At 41.2% G+C, this 21,880-nt stretch overlaps 2 protein-coding genes across 2 annotated transcripts in view; one reads left to right on the plus strand and one right to left on the minus strand.

Annotated features, from left to right (window-relative positions):
• Positions 1-766: 766 nt before the first annotated feature.
• The window catches only part of Aggf1 (angiogenic factor with G-patch and FHA domains 1), a 30,431-nt gene continuing 9,317 nt past the window's right edge, over positions 767-21,880 (plus strand). Inside the window, exons 1-11 of the mRNA XM_057789648.1 lie at positions 767-1,247; positions 4,218-4,320; positions 4,893-5,086; positions 7,022-7,186; positions 8,007-8,195; positions 11,502-11,823; positions 12,659-12,770; positions 13,089-13,140; positions 17,560-17,661; positions 19,095-19,260; positions 20,151-20,233. Of these exons, the coding sequence (XP_057645631.1) occupies positions 1,044-1,247; positions 4,218-4,320; positions 4,893-5,086; positions 7,022-7,186; positions 8,007-8,195; positions 11,502-11,823; positions 12,659-12,770; positions 13,089-13,140; positions 17,560-17,661; positions 19,095-19,260; positions 20,151-20,233 (1,692 nt within the window). The 5' untranslated portion in view covers positions 767-1,043. The remainder of the gene's footprint in view (positions 1,248-4,217; positions 4,321-4,892; positions 5,087-7,021; positions 7,187-8,006; positions 8,196-11,501; positions 11,824-12,658; positions 12,771-13,088; positions 13,141-17,559; positions 17,662-19,094; positions 19,261-20,150; positions 20,234-21,880) is intronic.
• LOC130887657 (protein transport protein Sec61 subunit gamma-like) lies at positions 5,906-6,937 on the minus strand. The gene is made up of 2 exons (XM_057790202.1): positions 6,928-6,937; positions 5,906-6,288 (listed from the first exon to the last, which is right to left on the minus strand). The coding sequence occupies exons 1-2, from the start codon at positions 6,935-6,937 to the stop codon at positions 6,062-6,064; spliced, it is 237 nt and encodes a 78-aa protein (XP_057646185.1). The 3' UTR covers positions 5,906-6,061.

The raw sequence follows: 21,880 nt of genomic DNA on the forward strand, positions 1-21,880 counted from the left end.
CAAGAACAATGGCAATGGGTTTTTGATCCTACTGCACGTACTGGCTTTGTGGGAGCCTAGGCAGTTTGCATGCTCACCTTACTAGACCTGGATGGAGGTGGGGGGTCCTTGGACTTCCCACAGGGCAGGGAACCCTGATTGCTCTTCGGGCTGGCAAGGAAGGGGGACTTGATTGGGGGAGGGGGAGGGAAATGGGAGGTGATGGTGGGGAGGAGGCAGAAATCTTTAATAAAGAAATAAAATTAAAAAAAATAAAAAATAAAAAGTCATCCTATACAACCAAAGCAATTATATGGTTGTATTATGAGAACAGACCAATACTCAAATGGGAAAGACGGAGATCTCAAAAGTAGACTTTTAGATAGATAGAGGAACCAGACGGATGACAACGGTGGTCTGCAAAAAGCTATGCAAAGGACACAGTCTTAACAAAACTATGCCATGTGTGAATCCCGATAGTCCGGCAGAGCACGAAATGTCAAAGTTCACATTGTAAGGAAAATAGAAGAAACTTTGGATTAGGAAACATTCCGCGAACCTGACTCAAAACCCTAGATTACAAAACAAAGGAAACAACAGGGAGTAAAGATACACAGTGCTGTTTGGCTACATAAACACTAATCTGTAAACTGCAACTTCTAGGCCGTCGGGAAGAGAGAACTGCGCACCTGCGCTACTAGACCCTTCTAGCTTCCCGTCGCTTCCTTTTTCCGCCTTGGCCCCACCCACCTTCGGCTCGGCGTTTCCGGCCCATCCCGGAACTACAGCGCTTCCGGTTGGTCCTCGGATTCCCGGCTCCTCCGACTCTGTCACCAGGCGGGTGTCCTGGCTCACGGCCGCGCGGACCGGGCGGGCTCGGCTTCGTCCCCCAGCTCGTAGCCCCGTTCGCCGACTTCGGAGCGCCATGGCCGGGGCCCGCCGCGGCAGGCCGGGCGTGAGGCCGCCTCTCGCTGCCCGCGCGCTCCCGTGGCCGCTGGGCCGGCGGGCACCGGTGTCTGCGTGAGCAGCCCTCGGGCGCCCGCGGATCCCGCGCTCACGGCCGCATGGCATCCGAGGCGCCTTCGCCGCCTTCGCCGCCGCCCGCCTCTCCCGAGCCGGAGCTGGCGCAGCTAAGGCGGAAGGTGGAGAAGTTGGAGCGCGAGCTGCGGAGCTGCAAGAAGCAGGTGCGGGAGGTGGAGAAGCTGCTGCAGCACACGGAGCGGCTGTACCGGAGCGCCGAGAGCAATAACCAGGAACTCCGCACGCAGGTGCGCGCTCCGCCGGGGCCAGAGCTTCTCTATGGAGTCTTTGAGATCAGTAAAGCCCATAGCTGTTAAAAACCCCGAATACCTTCCGAGCCCGCTGAAAAGTGCAAGCCAATTTGGACAACTGTCTCAGAGCAGGCGTGAATGAATTCGAGCAAGGGTTACGCGGTCTAGATACCTGACCCACTGGCAATGGGGCGTGTTTGTTTATTTTTCTAGGTCACGTTTGAGTTTTGGTTGGGCAAAGGCTCACTTGGGCCTTGAGCTCGCTGTGGAGGATGACCTTGAAGTTCGGTGTTTGTACAGGCCTCCACTTCCCAAGTGCTGGGATTGTGGGCTCGCATTATTTGGTCTCTATTTCCCCAGGTTTGGAACACGGAATCTCACTTCGTAGTCACCTGACTTAGAGTTCAGAATGTAGACCACGATTGACTCAAACTCGTGGTCACCCTGTCTCATCCTCCCAGGCTGGGATTCAGGCATGAAACAGCACCCACCCCAACCTTTTGACTTTGCTTAAGGCTGAGCTTAGAATCCCATTTCTTACCTTTAGCACCCCAATTGCTTATAAAATCTGGTTGATTAATAGCGTGCAGCAGAGGTTACACAATTTATTTTACACACAGTTGAACATATTGTCTTGGGTTCATTTGTAGAGAAGTAAACCTGCCTTTCGTACAGATACTAGTAGTGTTTCATCTTCATAACCTATAGTAAGGATAAATACTTGACAGTGGTGCGTAAAAATATATTTTTAGCTTGACCATTGAATTGTTGCATATTATCCTAACAAGTTATTTCCAGATACTTAATTTCAAATTAATATGTTCTCCATAATTTAATGCTTAATAAAACTACATCTCCAGGGTAGATACTGAAATGTCCTCAAACTTTGCCATACTATTCTTTATGTGGTATGTGTGTGTGTGCATATGTGTGTTGGTATATTCCTACCTGTGTGTACATGAAAGCCAGAGAGACATGAGGTGTCCTCTCTTCTCTCTCATTTCTTTGAGACAGGGTCTCTTCCTTCACCAGGACTTGACTTTTTTGGCTAGTCTGGCAGCCAGCAATGCTCACAGATGCTCCTGGCTCTACCACCCACAGTTCTGATGTTACAGATGTGCTGGAGACCGAGCCAGCTTGTTCTTGGGCACAGCAAGTGCTCTTATCTACGATCCCATTTCTCTCTCTCCAGTCCCTGGCATAGTATTGTTAAACGAGCTCAGAAAGTAGCTGCTGGGTTGAAATGACTTCTGTACCCATTCTTTAGAGTTACACTTCTAATTTCTAGCCTAGAAATATTTAGGCTAGTTTGGATAGTGTGTAGAGACATGTCAGGGGTGGGGGAAGGAGGGAGGGAGAGAGATGCTACCTTCTAGTCAGCATTCACTTCATTCATTCCCTCCTAGGAGGGTGGGGTGTGGCTCTCTATCTTCCCAAACGTTTGAGTAAGTTTCTTCTGGAGCAGTGACTAAGGGATGACGTAATAGAGCCATAATATGTGCTGGTTTGGGGTTTAATAAGCCTTTCACAAGTTACTTTGTCTCTTAAGATATTTCGTGTGTAACATTGACATCAGGACAACTAATCTGTAAAGCAGTTGTGTAAATTAAGACGTTCCTCAAAGTTCCTGTGTAAATGTGGTAGATGCTAAGTATTCCAGTTCATAGCTGTGATGGTGGCAGGCGGTCAGCACCAGGGCAAGGCTCTCAGCCCTCTAGGGTAGGGAGTGAATGACAGGGATGAATCTGAGAGCCAGTGCCTCCTTCCTTAACAGTTTTCACTAATTTGTTTTCCTTGGCCTGGTTCTAGTCTTAGTAGTAAGAGCAGATCTCACAATTCATAAAGTGCCTAGGTGAACCTCTATGTAACTACTCTCTCTGCTTTTTCTGTGTTTAAGCTTACTGGTCATCAAATATTTAGCAGCTTTTTCATTGGTTTCTTGCATACAACACAGATTGATCTCCTGTCTGACTGATGAAGTACAGGGATTGAGGCAGTTCTCATCCACTCACGGGCATGCTCACACTGTTGCCCGGGCCTGCATAGCATCTCGCAGCGGTGCTTCAGTGCAAAATGCACACAAAGGAACAATGCTGCTCTGTCATGTTCACTGTTCCGTTCTGCTATAGTTATTTAGTGATAGGAACAGAGGATAGAGTACATACAGCATACAGATAGCATTGCTGTATTGAAGTAACTCCGTGTCACTGAGTGGTAGAGAATTCAGATGAAACCGTGTAATTTTGAAGCAAGAACTTTTGGCCTTTGAGACTATGAGAATAAACCTTTGCTTTGTTTTTGTCCACGCTAGGGTTAGAACTTGCCTGTATTTGTATTTGAACTGTATTTAGTTGGACTTTTTTTTCTACATTGCTGGAGACTGAGCGTAGGACCTCCTGATCACTGGGCTGCTGTCCACCACCAAGCTCCGCTCCTAGAGTTTTGGAGGGATGATTTTTGAATGGTTTGCCTTTTTTTTTTTTTTTTTTTTAGGGCAGGGTCTTACTGTGTAGCCCTGGCTGGCTTTGAAAACTCAGCTAGCCACCTGTTGGATTGAAAGGCCTGGCCCACTGTGCCCTGCTGTGATTTGGGCGTTTTCCTAGGAGCATGAGAACACCCTGAGTGGGTCGCAGGGGCATGCACAGTTTGGTCTTAACTGTCTGGGAGGCTGAGGTAAGAGGATTTGTTGAGCCTGTGAGTTCGTTATTTTGCTGTGCAAAATAATGAGATCTGTGTTAAAAAGGAAGGAGAAAAGCGGGGTGGGGGAGATGAGAAAAGTCAAAAGTCAAGCCAAACCGTAACCTGTGAATTGTGGGGTCACCAAAAAGGAACTGGCTGCTTTGGGCACAGCTCTACAACTTCTGCCAGGAAACATGCCCTGCGGTGTCATGAGAATGATAGAGAACACTGTGTGTGTTCCTAGATTGCTGTATGGTTCATTTTCCCTCAAGCTTTGTTTTCTTTCAGGTAGAAGAGCTCAGTAAAATACTCCACTGTGGGAGAAATGAAGACAGTAAGACGTCTGATGTAGAAGTCCAGACAGAGAACCAGGTTCCTTGGTCAATTTCAGGTATTCACTGTCTAGTTCATGACATGCTGAAGTTGGATTTCTTTAAAAATAAGACAGACAAAATGTGTAAATATGAAGACTCTGATAACACTGATTTTTCTCTATATCACTTGGTTATTTTTTTTGTTTTGGTCAATTTATGGGTGACAAACTAGAAATATAGTATGTCTGTAATTTCTTTAATGTCTATATGTTTTCATTGCTATACTAAGTATTTTGTTCTTGTTGCTTGAGTCGAGTTTTCAATATGGAGATAAAGCTAGCCCGGAACTCGCTGGGTAGCTCAGGGTGGCTTCATTTTTATCAACCTCCTGCCTCAGGCTCTCCAGTACTGGGAAAATCCCCCTCCCCGCCTTACTGATCACAATTAATGATTTGCCAGTCAGTAAACCACCTCTGTCTCTCTCCCCTTTTAATCTGGTCTGGCCTGTAACCAGGTTTAATGGGTGCTGTTTTGTGCTAGATACTCAGTGTTTCAATGGGTGCTGTTTTGTGTTCACTACGCAAGGTTTGCAATTAGCAATTAAACTTCTTCCATACACCCATCAGCCATTTCTATGTCTTTGCTACAGATTACTGTTACCAGGCGTATTACAATGATGATAATCTTCCCAGTAAAGAGACAGAACTAACTGTACAGCATAGTCAATATGTTGAAGCTTCCACTAAAGACGAGTCACAAGTAGACAGTGATAGTCATGCTGGTACTGACGGAACAGACTATGTTAAATGTGGACAAGAGGATCCTTTCATCTCTGATTCACAGGTAATAAAAGGCTAACCATGAAATCTAGGCCCAGGAATTTATCCTCAAATTGCTTATGGAGAAAGACAGAATTCCTTGATCCACTGTGATGGACACAGGAGTTATAAACAGTATTACCTATGATTATGCAAAGAGTATCGGTTTTGTTTTGTCTTTTGAAATAAAAGTTTTTCTTTGTTGCTCAGGTTGTTCTTGAACCCCTGAGCTCAGTTGTCCTGCCTCAGACTCCAGTGTATTTATCTGTATCTATACATTCAGCTATGGTTGCTAAAAAACAGAACTGGTAATGTGTTTTTAGTTGTGATTGTTTTTCTGTTAGATTACATAACATAACTAAAGGACTATGTGTCAGTCTATCTTAACTCAGTCCGTAAACCCTGGAGCTCAGTGAGATGACCCAGGAGGTTAAGGTGCTTGTTGTACAAGCCTGGCAGCCTGAGTCCAGTTCCTAACCCTGGAACCTCCTCAAGGGCACACGTTTTTGACCTTGACCTTCGTGTGCATGCAGTGGCACTCACATCCACAGTCACATGTTATAGGAAAGCTTTGAAGGACTCTGGACACAAGGACAGTAATGGGTTTTATGCTTTATATGTAAAGTGTCTGTTATCTTGACATGGGGTCTCACGATGTTGCCACACTGCTCTTGAATTTGGCACAAACTGTCCTCACACACTATATACTGAGTACTAAAGGTATGTGTCCCCAAACTGGCTCTACCTGGAAGTAAAAGGCAGCTTTCTCTCTTCCTCCCTCACCTGCTAGCTTCAGGGCCTTTATATTAAGTGCCTCAGCATTATTTATTTATTTTTTTGTCATGGGAAAAATGTTTATTTTGAAATTATTTTAGTTTAGAAATACAAAACCTCTTGGGGAGGGAAAAAGGAAAGGAAAACACAAAGTATACAGGCAACTTTTTACTTCATAAGCTTCTCACACCCGCATTTGCTCCTAGTTCCCGCGAAGAGAAAGCATTCAGCCACCCACAATAATGTTATTAATAGGGATATGGATCAGTTTCACAAAGAATCCAGTGAATCCCATGATAGCAAATCCTATGGCTGTGGCCATGGCAATCTTCTGGAATTCTTTTCTGTCGGGCTTGGTGCATCTTTTAACCAGCCGAATTGAGTCTTTTACGAACTGCCGACTTGGCTCAACAAATTGCATTACCTGATCCGTGACTGATTGCCGGACGGCGGCTTGAGGAGGCAAAGACACGTAGCTTAGGAGAGGACCCTCAGCATTATTTAGAGTTTTCCTGAATTTGGTTTTACAGTGTTTGAATTATGAACCTTTATCTGATATATCTCATTTAAGCTAGAGTTTTCTCCTCCATCTCGTGTTTTAAAATATTTTTATCTTTGAACATATTTAACAACTAGATCATTGTTTAGGGAGTATTTCATAGTCTCTGCTTCCCTGTGTTATCAAACATTTAACTTTGAATAATTGTTATCATCTTACTTTAGTGGTTTTAAAACTCAGACAAGATTAAGATTCTGAGGGTAAATGCAGCATCCGCCTCTCATGTGCAGTGCCCTGTCTGATCCTCAGCTCTCCAAAATAAAACAAAAATAAAAAATTCAGAGTCAAGGTTAAATTGAAAAATACTCGAAAGCCGGGCGGTGGTGGTGCACGCCTTTAATCCCAACACTTGGGAGGCAGAGGCAGGCAGATCTCTGTGAGTTTGAGACCAGCTTGGTCTACAAGAGCTAGTTCCAGGACAGGCTCCAAAACCACAGAGAAACCCTGTCTCGAAAAACCAAAAAAAAAAAAAGAAAAGAAAAATACTCGAAAATATTTTTTTAAAAATGGTTCAGATTATAATTGATGGCTACCTATTCCCATTACAAACTGAAAACAAACTGAAACACTGCTCTAAATCCTGCGCTTTAGATTTGCTGTGTCACCTGTGTGATTCTGTCTCATCAGGAGAGTGCCTCCGTGTTAGCCACCGAGGGCCCTGCCTTGGAAGGCTCCTCGCTAGCGGAAAGCTTGAGAGCTGCAGCGGAAGCCGCTGTGTCGCAGACCAGCTTTACTTACGACGAGAACACGGGATTGTATTTTGACCACAGCACTGGTTTCTATTATGATTCTGTGAGTATCTCAGATCTTTTCTATTCCGCACTGTTGTATTTTTAGTTGCCTGAGAGCAAAAATGAAGGCCAAGCTGAAGTAAGAAAAGTAAAAATTGGCATTTAAAAATTATGCTTGTGGGCTGAGGAGTGGGCTCCCATCCCTGAAGTTCTTCCTGTGGTCTTGTATGTTGATGATGATCTCTGTTGTTTTTAAAGTTTGGCTGACTATAAATGGAGATATCTTTCATTTCAAATATTTCTGTTTTTCAGTGTTTTATTCTCCTTGCTCGTTTTCCTTCAAAGAAAAAAATAGAAAACTAGTGAAGATAGTTGTTTACCAGTTTCTCACAAGTTACTCCTCCCCAGATTTCTTTATTTTTATTATTAAATGTTGAAAGTCGATTTTTTTTTTTTTTTTTTTTGTATCTTTAAGAGGTTTGGGAGTTTGGTACCAGGTTGATTTTATTTTCCGCTCTCTGATTTGTGCCTTAATTTCCATGCCTTCAAAACAGGTCCTTTTATTCTTTTGTTAATGTGGTCAGTTGGACTATATGAAATTGTTATTTCTTATAAAGCAAAACACCGTAAACAATGACAGTTTCATTTGATGCAATTAAGATTAATTTTTTTCTTACTAAGGAAAACAGAGCAGTTATTAATTAATAAAATATTTTTGAGAATTTAAAGGTTTTTTTTTCCTAATTCATTATTTTCTAAAAATACTATACTTACTAAAACAAATATAGTCACTATTTTGGAATGTGTTTGACATTTTTATTTATTTTTCTATTCTTTTTCATTATACATGAATAAAACTTAAATTTTCTTGACTTTGAAAGGAAAACCAGCTATACTATGATCCTTCCACTGGGATTTATTACTACTGTGATGTGGAAAGTGGTCGATACCAATTTCACTCTCGAGTAGATTTACAGCCTTACCAGACGGCCAGCACAAAACCAAGCAGAGATAAAAAGCTGAAGAAGAGAAGAAAGGAGCCAGGATCTTGTACAGCAAATGATGAAAGGGTAATGCTTTCTTTAAATTTTTACATTTTACAGTGCTTTAATATCACAAAATCAGTCACTAGAAGTAGGTGTTTTATAAATCTGGAGATTTAAGATATTTAAAATGTTTTACATTGTTTAGCTCATCCAGAAACTGATGTAGTAAGTTACATTGCACAGTTCACAAAAGAGAAACAATTTGTGTATTGGCACATACAGATTCAGTTTTCTTCAGTAATTTCTCACCTATTAAATTGCAAACTTAAATTACATTCCTGGTAAATATGGGCTAAGGTACATATTACGGTTGAAAGGGTTTTTTTGTTTTGTTTTAAATGATTTATAATTTTTGTATTTAAATATACATGATGTGTTTGTGTGTACACAGGCATGCCTGTGTATGTGTAGGCCAAAAGAAGGGAGTGGATCTTCTGGAGCTGGAGTTTGACTTGGTTATGCGTGGAAGGACATTTGGGTCCACTGCAGCACTTGGAACTGCTGAGCCATCTATCCAGTCTCTTTTGTTTTTGGAAAGAGGTTGACCAGAACTCTTTAAGATGTTTTATTTTCATTAGGTAGAGAATGTATTTCTAGTAATTTATATTTAAAAAAATTTTGTTTCTTTGCATAATTAATGCAACTCTATGTATAAGAAATGGGGGGAAAAGGGGCCTGGGATGTACCTTAACTTTGGAAAGTTTATTATGTTCCATGTGTAAGGCCCTGAGCTTGATCCCTGGCATTGCAGAAATCATGTCAAGTGCAGTAAAAAATTAAGACTGATGGAATGAGACTTTGGTTAATTAAGAACATGATGATGTAGCTAGCAGTGGTGGCTTTAATCCAGCTCTCAGGAGGCAGAGGCAGGTGGATCTCTGTGATTTTGAGGCCAGCCTGGTCTCTAAAGTGAGTTCCAGGACAGCCAGGGCTGTTACATGGAGAAACCCTCTCTTGGAAAACAAACAAACAAAACAAAGAACATGTAAAGAGGAAAAGAAATCTGTATCTGAAGACCGAAGGGAATTTTAAAATCAGTTAGGAAACCATAGTACTTAAAGTATTATGAATGCTCTTCTTTTATTTCTGCTCCCTCCATGGCTGAGGTTGGTGGTGTGTAACTCTACCCTCATGGCTGAGGTTGGTGGTGTGGGGGGCGTGTATCTCTGCCCCTCATGGCTGAGGTTGGTGGTGTGGGGGGCGTGTATCTCTGCCCCTCATGGCTGAGGTTGGTGGTGTGGGGGGCATGTATCTCTGCCCCTCATGGCTGAGGTTGGTGGTGTGTATCTCTGCCCCCTGGATGGCTGAGGTTGGTGGTGTGGGGGTGTTTACTGCACTCACATTGTTTGAATTGTGTGCTTTGGGAATTTTATCTCATATTTTCTAAACCCAAAGAATTTACTTAAAATAAATTCTGTCAATACTTGGAATTAAGATTATGTTGGAATTATTTTCTGTTCTCAATGTGTTTTCTCTTTGGAATAAAAAAGTAGGTTAGTGAACTACTAGGAATCACTTTGGGATGTCCATGTAGTGCCTTGTCCTGGTTACTCGAGTCTAAATGTTGAAGGGCGGGGCTGTAAAAGCCCTCTTCCTAGCAGGAAGAAGAGTGAGAGGGAGCTGTGAAGCATTCCAGTTAATGCCCTTCCTTTTTAAGATACTCTCTCCTCACTTCTTACAGATGAGGACATGTGGAAGGAAGGCAATGGGCTAGGTATTGGGGAAAATATTTATGTATAGACATATATAAAAATACATGTAAATATATGCACGTATACATATATGTGTTTATGAATATATACATATATTTACATATACATAAATGTGCACACATGCGCATGCACAGATGTGCTTCATTTTCTTGTCTCTTATTGGGTGTTGATCTAAAAGTCTATACCAGGAAATTCCTACGAAAAATGCCTCCAACAGTTTCATTTATTTTCTCTCTTATGTTTTCCAAGAAGTAATGATGATGATGATGATAAAAATAAAGAACAGAAGATTGGAACATGCTTTTTAAGTGTAGACATAGCTAAGATATTTTTAATCTAATTTACATGGCCTGTAAAGCTCCTGATAGCTTTTTAGCTCCTTGCCCTTGTTTTTGCCCTTGGGGAGTTTGTATTGCTGGGATATATATAGTTTATCACACTGCAAATGCTCAGCCTGTCTCCAAACTCTATTTATGCTGCTATTAGAAATATGCTGTCATAGTTTATAAAATTACGTGTGAACTGCCTTGGTTATTTGCGGCATGGCAGAAAGAGAACAAGAGTGTTACGTTCCAAAGGGAGAGAGAGTAATTCCTCTGTGCTTCTCAGTCTGATACTGTATTGTCTGCTGTGCGGAATGGTGCCTAGAGTTAGTGACTGTGAACTGTCACGTGTACTGGAAACTGAGCCCCGGACCTTGTGCATATTAGACACACACCTCACTGCTGAGCTGTGTCCCTAGCCCGTGTATTATATTCTCTGAAAGTCACTGTCAGAATAAACTGTGTTATGACCACAAAATGCACATGCTCATTGGCTTGATTAAGTCATTCATTCTATACATACTTTAAAATATATGTAATGAAAATACATACTTTTAATTTGTTAATTAAAAATAGTTTGTTAATTTTTCATAAAGCATGCCAAAAATTAGTAATAAAAGGTTTATGGTAGACAGGTTGAACTTTTAGAATTAAAGGCATATGAATAACTCATTTGTATTTTAAGTTTTTGTGCGTTTTTAATGTAGCTAACTCTAAAATGTTCAGTTTTGCCAAAACCTCAAATTTGATAACATTGGTTATTTATATTAGTGTTGTTTATTAAAATATTTCTGTGTTTTATGTACACCATCTTAATTAAAAACTCAAAATAAAAATTTAGAGTTGATAGATTCTCAAGTTTCACGCTATTCAGTAAGGGAGCCATTAGCTACATGTGGCTAGTGCAGGTCCTATGTAGGAGGATATTCGGGATTTGCAAGATTTTAAAATCATGTTACAAAAGTAAATATACTTTTTAAAAAGTTTTTAAATGTAAGTAGTACAAAGTTTAGAAGTACAAATAGAAATTACATTACATTTTTTTTTACACAGCTTTTTTATAAGCTAGTACACAAGCCACATAGTAGGTAATGAGGGCCTGGGCTGGGAATACTGGGCCTTGAGAATAGATGGAGGCTGTGGAGTGGCCAGCACTTGGATGTTGTCTCATGTGATGCTTTGCATGTGCAGACTCCTGTTCTGTTGCTGTCCTGTGTCCTCCCGCAGTCGATGGAATCCGATAGAGTGCTCTAAGATGACAGTGTTGTCACTACTTGCTGCTTTCCTCTGTCTAGGATTTGAGTTCAGAAGATCAGAAAGTCTGCAGTGTTGACTATATAAACTGCAGTGAGGAAGACAATTCTGCAAATGTGAAAAAGAAGGCCAGAACGGACACTCACCACAGAAGTAGTCCCTTAATGCCTGCTGTTCCCATTAGTGGAGGCACTGTGGAGTCTCCTGGAGATGATAATTCAGCGTCATCTAAGGATGAGAAAATTAGAGAGAGTGAGAGTGAACCAGAAGAAGGTGAAATTACAGACTCTCAGAGTGAGGACAGTTACGATGAAGACAGTACCAGTGAGAACAAGGAATCCTCAGAAGACTTGGAGGATGAAGGTATGCAAGGAAATAATACACAGTGGCCATAAAAAAGCAAAACTGCTGTCGGGTAGCTGACAGGGTGCCCAGTTATTTTGAAGACATTGGAAATTATGAGAACAATTCTTTGTCGGTTTTTAGAAGGCAAGTCCTGAGAAAATGATCACTGTGTTAACTTAAGAAAGCCACATTGTATTGAAAAGCTTCGACTGAACATAAGACTAAACTCCCTCAATTCTAAGACAAGTTAAGGCTGTGCTGCTCATGTCTGCTTTTGCAGGTGGGCAGGAAAAATAAATGGCCATTAAAAGCATAGTCATGAAATCATTCACAGGAATTACGATCATCCTAACATTTTTGCTTGATATGAAGATGCAAAACACTATTATTATAAATACAAATTATACTTAAATTTGTTCTATAACAATAGTCATGATAGTAAGTCTTACATGTCAGTGTATATATGTGTATATATGTACATATATATGCTTGGGTATGTATGTGTGTTAGAATTTGAAAAGTTTTTTGCTTGTTGCTGTACTGGGTATTGAACCAACATGCTGGGCAGTACTCTACTACTGAGTTTGGACCTATGTAATTGTAGTTAGCTGTGTGAAAAATTAATTTTTTCTTCCTTTTTGTTTTGTTTTGTTTTTGAGATAGGGTTTCTCTGTGTAACTGCCCTGGCTGTCCTGGAACTTACTCTGTAGAACCAGGCTGGCCTTGAACTCATAAAGATCCACCTGTCTCTGCCTCTGAATGCTGGGATTAAAGGTGTATGCTACCACTTCCCAATGAAAAATTAATTTCCATAACACTTAAATTAATGTTTATCCACCTCTTACCTTGGTAGATGAAGAAAAGATTTGGCCCCCCTGTATTCGGGTGATTGTTGTTAGATCTCCAGTGTTGCAGACGGGCTCGCTTTTCATCATCACAGCTGTAAAACCAGCCACGATTGGGAGGTAAGGGCGCTTCATATTGTTGTATATGAAAGTCTTCACTTATTCACAGAGTGGATGAGCCACATTGTATTTCAAGCACTGTTCTATGTGCTCTGGAAACAAAGAAGACTAAAGCCATATCTTCATCAAAGAAAGCACAGTTAAACAAAAAAAAAAAAATGATGTAAATAAACATTGTAGGGAGGATGCCAACTCTCATGTGTCAGTAAGGGCTTCCATTTAAACATCTGGTAGAAACATGCCTTGACCCTATCATTGACACTGCTGTGTTTGCCCATGTTCCCCAAATCACTAAAGTCCCTTTCCTTACTGCCGTAGGGAAAAGGACATGGAACATACTCTCAGAATCCCTGAAGTTGGCGTCAGTAAGGTAAGACCCTTCTCAGTTGTAACCCTAAGAGGGAAAAAGGTGTGTGTGTGTGTGTCCTTAGCTTGTATTCCAGAACTTGGTCAGCAGAGGCAGGAGAGCTAAGAATTTGAGAACAGCCTTGACTACACAGTGAGTTCTGAATCAACCTGGACTATATAACAAGATCTTATATTTTAAAACAAAAACAAAAAAAAACCAAAGTCATTTTAGTAGCAAACTTGACTTCTTTTTAACGAGAAGGTTAATAGTGTAGCAATAGTGGTGAAGGCAGTACCTGTTTGTTTCTTACAGTGTTTGAGAAACAAGTTCTTTATCACATTTTGAAAATTATGGAGCTTTTGTGTTTGGGTTTGGATTAAGACAAGGTCTCTTGTAGCCCAGGCTAGTCTCAGACTCACTAAGTAGCAGAGTCTAGCCTTCTAGCCCTAACCTCCAGATCCTTTTCCATCTACCTCCTAAGTAATAGGCATGGCCACCATCCATGGCCAGGGATTATTGCTGTGTTTTGTTTTATACAAGGTCTTCCTCCCCTTGTTCTAGGCTGCCCAAGTAACCTGGCCTCTGTCTCCTGTATTAGCGGGAACATAGGTGTGTATCGCCACACCTGGCTAATTATGTCCTTTTAAAGTTTGAAGCAGCAGTTACAAAGCAAATAGTAAAATAGTATCCAGTGAACCCGTTTATTGAGTGAAGTAAATATGCTGCATTTTGTTTCAATTAAAAAATATTCAACTCTGATTCAAAACATTTGCTTTGAACTCAAATGCTTTGCCACCCATGGATAACCTAGGATCCTGTTTCTTCTTTTCTCAAAGTTTCAGTGACTTCATGTTGTAACAGCAAAGGGTTGAGTTTTGTAAACAAACAATTGCACCTTTACAATAGAGGGAAGGCTTAGCTTCTGGAACTCCTTATGCTGTGGGTTTCTAGTTGCATTTTTACTGTCTTTCTGTTATTGTTGAAAGTTGAACCCAGAGCTTTGTGAATAGTAGGCAAGCATCTGCCCCTACAACTCCCAACTTTATTTTTACTTAATGGAGTAATGTGAACCTTACAGAGACTTTCTGTATTTTTGTCTATTAAGAATAGAATTTGTGCTGGGTGGTGGTGACACACACCTTTAATCCTAACACTCAGGAGGCAGAGACGAACAGATCTCTGTGTGTTCGAGGCCAGATAGGTCTTCATAGTGTGGTCTAGGATAGCTAAGGCTACAGAGAAAAACCCTGACTCAAAAAACTTTTTAAAAAAATGGAATTCATTTCCCATTATTATTAGGAAAGGCCTCCCCAGCACTTGGTTGGAAGCGGGGAACTCTCCTCCTCTACCTGTTCACTTACTTGTGCCTCCGCAGAAAGCCCAACATGTAACTGCATTAGTAAAGAAATCCACCCCCCTCAGCTAGGCAGGAATGCAGGTGGCTGTGTGCAGAGTTTCTTGCTTTCATTTGGTGTTAAAGAAACATTCTCTTGTAGGCAGATAATCTAGGAAACATGAGACTGATAGCACATATTACATATTCCCAGGTAGATGAAATCAGTGTATTGATTTTTAAAGTCTTTCAGGTTGCCATGAAAGAAAACAGAGACAAATACTTGGACATTGAATAGAAGCCTTTATGAGTTTTTAGAACATAGTAACATTCACACATTGGTAATTTTGACTAAGTTTGAAGCTTATGAGTTAAATTAAAAAGGCAGACAGTGGTGGCCATCACAAACTATGACAGGATTTATTTACATTCTCCAAGCCCATTGTGATGTCCAGTGAGTCAGATACAGTCTGTTCACCCTGGAGACAATGTCATGACTAGACGTCATCTAGTCTTTAGAATATGCAATACAAATGTGAAGCCGACGTTGAGTTTTTATTCACAGTCATTGAAAATTGTTTCATTGGGAGCTCGGTTTAGAGGAGCTTTGTGGAATAAGATCTGGCAGTGTGAAAGCACTTTGAAAGCATTTAACACTTTAGTTATGCTAGATGTGTTAACTATAGAAAGTCAGGCGCAGGCAGAGGACCTCGAGGGTCGGGGAGACAGCTTAGCAGTTAGAAGCACATGCTATTCCAGAGGTTTGACCACCTGTATCCGGTGACTCCCTGCACCTGTAGCTGTAGCCCTAGGGGATGTGGTGCCTGCCTCGGACTTTGTGGGCCTGTGCAGACCCGCACATGGACCGACACCGTACGCATAGTTAAAAATATTGAAGGAACCCTTTTAGAGAAAGATTTTCAGTAGAAATCAGAGAATCTCAAAATCAGTGGCAAACTTTTTTATTTTTATTTATTTTTTTGTTTCTATTGAGCTATATATTTTTTTCCACTACCTTCCCTTCCTCTCCCCTCCCCTTCTACCCTCTTCCGTGGTCTCCATGCTCCCAGTTTACTCAGAAGATCTAGTGGCAACTTTATTACATATTGGTAGAGTCCTAGGAATTTTAAATTTTGATAAGAGCCAGATTTGATTAAGGATATATATATTCTTTATATATGTATATATTTGGTTAAGGATATATATATACATTATTATTATTATTATTATTATTTTTAATTTTAAGGGTTTCTCTATGTAGCCCTGGCTGTCCTGGAACTTGCCCTTTAGACCAGGCTGGTTTCAAACTCAGAGATTCACCTGCCTCTGCCTCCCTCCCCAATGCTGGGATTAAGGGCGTCCATCACCAGTGCTGGTTAAGGCAACGAGAATTCTCATAGACGGTGGGAATATAATTGATACATCCATTTTGGAAAGCAATATGGAGGGTTTAATATAAGATTAGAAATGTGCATATAGGTACCAGATGATGACAGGATGGCTCTTTAGGTTTAAGTCCTTGCTGCCAAGCCTGACAGTGTGAGTTTGATCCCAAGAAACTACATGGTGGCAGGAGAGACCTGGCTCCCACAAGTTGTCCTCTGACTCTACACATACACCCTGGCACCTCCATACCCTGAAATGCCCAGTGTACACCCAGGGTACCCCACGTACACAATACACACAAAATAAATAAATGAAAACATTTGCATATAGTGATTTGCATACAGTTCAATTTCCTAAGTATCTTAGAGAAATAGCTGGGTTGTGTGCAGATGCTGTACACACAAGAAGTCTCAGAGCAGGTTTTTTTTTTTTTTTTTTTTTAATTATTTATTTATTGTATACACAGTGTTCAGCCTCCTGTATACCTGCAGGCCAGAAGAGGGCACAAGATCTCATTAACAGATGGTTGTGAGCCACCATGTGGTTGCTGGGAATCGAACTCAGGACCTCTGGAAGATCAGCCAGTGCTCTTAACTTCTGAGCCATCTCTCCAGCCCCTCAGAGCAGGTTTTTTAGCTTAAAAAAATGTATGTGTTTTACTTGAATGTATGTCTGTATACTGTAATTGGATTTTCTGTGGACCCCTAACTCACAAGTAATGACACAGAGACTTACCACTTATGAAAACTCAGCCTTAGCTTAGGCTTGTTCTCACTAGCTCTTAGAATTTAAATTGACCTGTTTTATGTTTTACCATGTGGCTTTTTACCTTTCTTTTATCCTGTATGTCCAGTTCCATGTCTGAGTGTCTCCTCTGCGCCTCAGTTATCTCCTCCTACTTCCTCTCTGTGCCCAAAAGTCCCACCTATGCGTCCTGCCTAGCTGTTGGCCATTCAGCTCTCTATTAAACCAGTCACAGCAATATATCTTCACAGTGTGCAAATATCCCACAACAGTGTATTACTTGGGTGTCTGTAAGAGGCCCAAAGAAGGTAATGGATTTCCTGAACTGGGGTTGCACATGGTGTAAGCCCCTGTGTGAATGAGCTGCCATGTGGGGGCTGGGAATCAAGCCCTGGTCCTCTGGAAGAGCAGCCAGTGCTCTTAACCACTGAGCCACTTGTCCGGCCTGATCACAGCAATATTTTTAAAGATAGTAATACCCTAGAAAAACTAGATATCCAGTTTTAGAAGCATTAACTGTGGGGCTGGCTGTTCATATAACAAAGTTTAGCCACTTCTTAGACAAACTGCATGGTGTAATGCCAAGCGCCGAAGCAGAGCTGCAGAATATATGAATAACGTGCTCTGCAGCGAGGGAGGCTCAGTCCCTGTCCTGAAGAATGGAGAACTTGCTTCCGTAGGGAGTTCCTGAGTGTTCCAGCAGTTTGTATTGAGAATTAAATAATAGACACTGATAGTACTTATGTTAAAAACAGAAGAGTCAGGATATAGACGAATTTTTTGTCAGAGTTGAAGGTGGAAGTATAGCTTCCATATTTTCTGTCAGAGACCTGTAATAATTTATATTGCAAAAAGCATTAAGAGAAATGCAAGAGAAATGACCAAAGACTAATAGCCACACCATTGCGCACTAGTGAAATTAGCTCTGGGTTGAAAATGTGCAGTGCTTTATAATTGCTTGGTTGCTTTTCTCTAAGTTTCACGCAGAAATTTATTTCGACCATGACTTGCAAAGCTACGTCCTTGTGGATCAGGGCAGCCAGAATGGTACCGTTGTCAACGGGAAACAGATTCTTCAGGTGAGTGAGTATGTAGTGATCGCCTCAGCTTCCTTGTTAGGGCTCAGGTCCTGGTCCTTATAGATAACATTTGGTTCAGATCAGAGTTCAAATCCAAGTGCGTAACTCGATTGGAAATTTCCAGAAAGGGCTAGGTAAAAAAATATATAGTAGATGTTGGTCTGGTGGGTTTTGGCTTCTAGTTTTGTCTCTGTTGCTACTTTTAGGTATGACTGTATAATGAAATTTATTTAGGTTAAATATTCTTTAAAAATTTTTGTGTGTGCACATGCATGTGGAGGTCACAGAATAACTTCATGGAGTTGCATCTCACTGGCCCAGAACCGAATGAATATTCATATAAGCAGCTTTGGTGACCCTCTTTTTTCCTGTGTGCTGCTGTGAATTTAGCTCAGGTTCCTCCTGCATATTAAGCAGATGCCCTTCCTCTAGTGGACCATTAGACATCCCAAGCTGCCTTTTGTGCCCTTCTCTTGTGTTAATAAAAATAATGCTAAACTGGGGGTTTGCTGAAAACCAAATACCCTGACAAAGCAACTCCAGGAAGGAAGAGAACCGTCCATTATGGTGAGGAAGACCTGGCTGTGAAGCAGGTGGTTGTGTTCTGTCAGTCTTCAGGAAGCAGGGAGAAAATGCTAGCTCTGAGCTCACTTCCTCCTATTTGCTCAGTCTAGGATCCTAGCCCATGGCTTAGTGCTGCCCATAGTTGAGGTGGGTCCTGACAGGCATGCCCAGAGGTCACCCTGAACTCTTTACCTGTGGTGTGCCCAGAGACAATAAGCGCTTCTAGATCCTGTCAAGTTGATCATCTAAACCATCATGGAGGCCTTGTTCTTGTGCTTTAAGAGTGAAAGAAGGCAATTAAATTACATGAAGGGCTGAGCGGTGGCTCAGTGATAAAGAATACTCACTGTGCAATCATGAGGGCCAGAGTTGTGATCCCAGTGCCCATGTAACAAGTTACACACCTGCCTGAGCTCTGGCTCTGAGCAGTCTTAACCCCCTCTTCACGCATGTGTGCGCGTGCACACACACACAGAGGTAAATTTTTTAAAAGAAGGCACTTTCCTCCTCACGTAACTCTCCTGTGATTATATGTTTTGCTAGTAGATTAAGTCCAGAGTGGGCTGGTAGGTAAGAAAATTGTTGAGTTTTAATAAGATCAAAATTATAAATAGCCTTTGGGGAATACCATAAGGAACTGTGGGATTGATCCCAGAGTTTGGTTCAGGGTAAATACTAAATACATATTCTATCACTAGGTTACTGTCACGGTAGAGTGTTTCCACAGTCCATCTCTATCAAGCTGTATAAGTGTGCATGTGTCTCTTTTCCTGGGTTTTCCTCATTATCATCAATACCTCTTACCATAGATAAAATGTAACCATGTGACTATTTTGTGTTTTCTGTTTCATTAAAAATTTCTCATCTAGCCAAAAACTAAAAGTGATCCTTACGTCCTTGAACACGGTGACGAGGTGAAAATTGGGGAGACTGTGTTGTCTTTCCACATTCACCCCGGCAGTGAGACCTGCGATGGCTGTGAACCAGGGCAGGTCAGAGCTCACCTTCGCCTCGATAAGAAAGGCGAGCCTTTTGGTACGTGAAACACACTAAGTGTGGCTGTGATACTTTTTAGAGCTTTAATTCGCTAAGTGTATAAAATGCAGTGTGGCCTGTCCCCCTCACCTCCCACCCTTCGTATCTCTGCCATGGGCTGAGATAGGTGAATGTGCCCGCCTGAGTGTAGTGATGGGGTTTGTTGACAGGAGGCGCTTCCATGAGTGCTACTGTAGCGCTGAGCATTTGTCCACTTGTGTGTGGCACCTCGACTTAAAGTCTTTTCCAGAAATTGTATTTTTAAATATTTTTAAATTGGTTTTCAAAATAGTGGTTTCCAGAAGGAATTTTCATACATCCTTATAAGGTTTGACTAACCTGCATTCTAACCTCTTCATCTTCTCCCATCCACACTTAAACATTTAACCCTTCTTTCTCTTTTGGGAGGGTGGTGTTCTGAGACAGGTTTCTCTGTGTAGCTTTGGAGCCTGTCCTGGAGCTCTCTGTAGACCAGGCTGGGCTGCCTGCCTCTGCCTCCCGAGTGCTGGGATCCTCTTCTCGTATCACATGTGCCCCACTTTGCCCTCCCCCCTCTCGGTCCCTTTCTGCCTTCTTGGTCCTGTAGACACATTTAACGTTTTTCACATAGTAGAGTGAACAACGCATTTTGTCTTATTTTATCTATTTATAATTTGAAAAAGACATTTTGTCTTTTTTCTGGTCCTGGGTTAGGTATCTCGGCATAATGTTTTCCACTTGCTGGTGAATGGATAGTAAAGTATGGTGTACACAATGGAGCTTTATTCTACTGCTGAAAATAAGATTATGAAATCTCCAAGGAAATACACTAAGTGAGATAAACTAGTGTGCTTTTTTAGTATTAGTTTTCTATAAAGTTTATTATATTCATACTCAGTTTTTCCTTTTAGTTGGTCCAGCATTAAGTAAAGAGGAAAAAGAGTTGGAGAGAAGAAAAGCACTAAAGAAAATACGAGTAAAGTATGGTTTGCAGGTAACAATGTTGGATATTGTTTCATTTGTTCAGTGTACTTAAGCACATTAAATATGATTAAGTGCTATTTACCATGACTACTTAGGTAATGTCTGTAGTTCTGGTGTTCATAACTGCTGAAGTTGGAGTTGAAAATGTAGCGGTTATATTTAAGTAGACAGAGTTTCCAATAAATTCACTAAACAGCTGAAGGGGAAGATGCCACTGCAAGCGCTGATGCACAGCTGTGTGGAGCTGAATTGAGTCCAGAAGTAGACCCAGGTATTTGCATTGCATGTAAAAAACTTGATGTTTAAAATCATATAAACGTAATGCCCCTCTCCCCCCAACAAATGGTGCTAGCTAGATGATTGGATGGCCAAATTCAAAGAACAGAAACCAAAGAGTGAACAATAAGAACAAGAAGAGTGTTGGTCCATGTTATATACCTTGTAAAATGTGTTACTGATGTAAACGTAGAAATGTAAAACGTGTTTGCAAGGTAGTTCACTAGGTAGAGGCACTTGCTGCCAAGCCTGAGGCCCTAAGTTTGGTACTGGGACCTACATGGTAGAAGGAAAGGACTGACTCTCACAAACTGTCCTCAGACCTCCATGGGGGCGGGTTGGCACATTGGTAAACACAAAAATGACTGACTAATGTAAATGTAACAAAGTCTTTAAAATGTGAATGAAAGAAACAAAACTTGTGGGAATTTGTCCCCATCAATACTAGTTACTGAATTCAGGACCTCTAGCATGCTAGCACTGAACCATATCCCTAACCTCAGGAAATCTTTCTTTGAAAGAAAGGATTGGGTTGCTAGGCATAATGGTGCACCCCTTTAATCCCAGCACTCAGGAGGCAGAGGCAGGCCAGGCTCTGTAAGCAGAGATTGCTTGTTCATTCCCGGCCACCCAGACCCGAATAATCACACTATATTAATTACAACACTCTTTGGCCGATGTCTCAGGTGTATTTTTAGCTAGCTCTTACATCTTAAATTAACCCATTTCTATTAATCTGTATTGCCACGAGGCTGTGGCCTACCAGTAAGGTTCCAGTGTTCAGGCTTCTTTCTCCTTTGGCAACTGCATGATGTCTCATTGACTCTGCCTACTCTCTCTCTATATATATATCTCTTCCAGCCTGGCTATATTCTGCCCTGCCAATGCTAATAAAACATATTATTTATACAGAGGGGAATCCCACATCGTCTCCCCTTTTCTGTCTAATTTTAAAAGGAATGTTTTAACTTTAACAGATTAAAATTATGTATAACAAGACAGGTATCAAGTAAGAATTGCTGTTATAATATTTAGTCCATTTACATTTGGCTAATAAAGGAAAATATTATCTGTCGTGTCTTTTTGAGTCTAAAGTTTTATTTCTAATATCTTTTATTATTAGTAAGGAAAACTATAACTATCTGTCTTCAACTCTTCAAAGACCCAAGAAGCATATACTATTACTTAAATAAACAGGAAGTGCATTATAAACAACTTTGTAAGCAAAGTTCTAGAATTGACAGAGACATCTTGCTGCCTGGACAGTCACCCAAAGTTCTTTTGTAACATTGGGGAATCCATTGTCAGCCTACAGGCCCATAGTATCTGGCAGACTTTTCCGTGAAGCAGGAAATATGAAGATCTATCTGTTCTGCCTTAT

This window comes from Chionomys nivalis, chromosome 15, assembly GCF_950005125.1.
Source record: "Chionomys nivalis chromosome 15, mChiNiv1.1, whole genome shotgun sequence".
NCBI classification, from domain to species: domain Eukaryota; kingdom Metazoa; phylum Chordata; class Mammalia; order Rodentia; family Cricetidae; genus Chionomys; species Chionomys nivalis.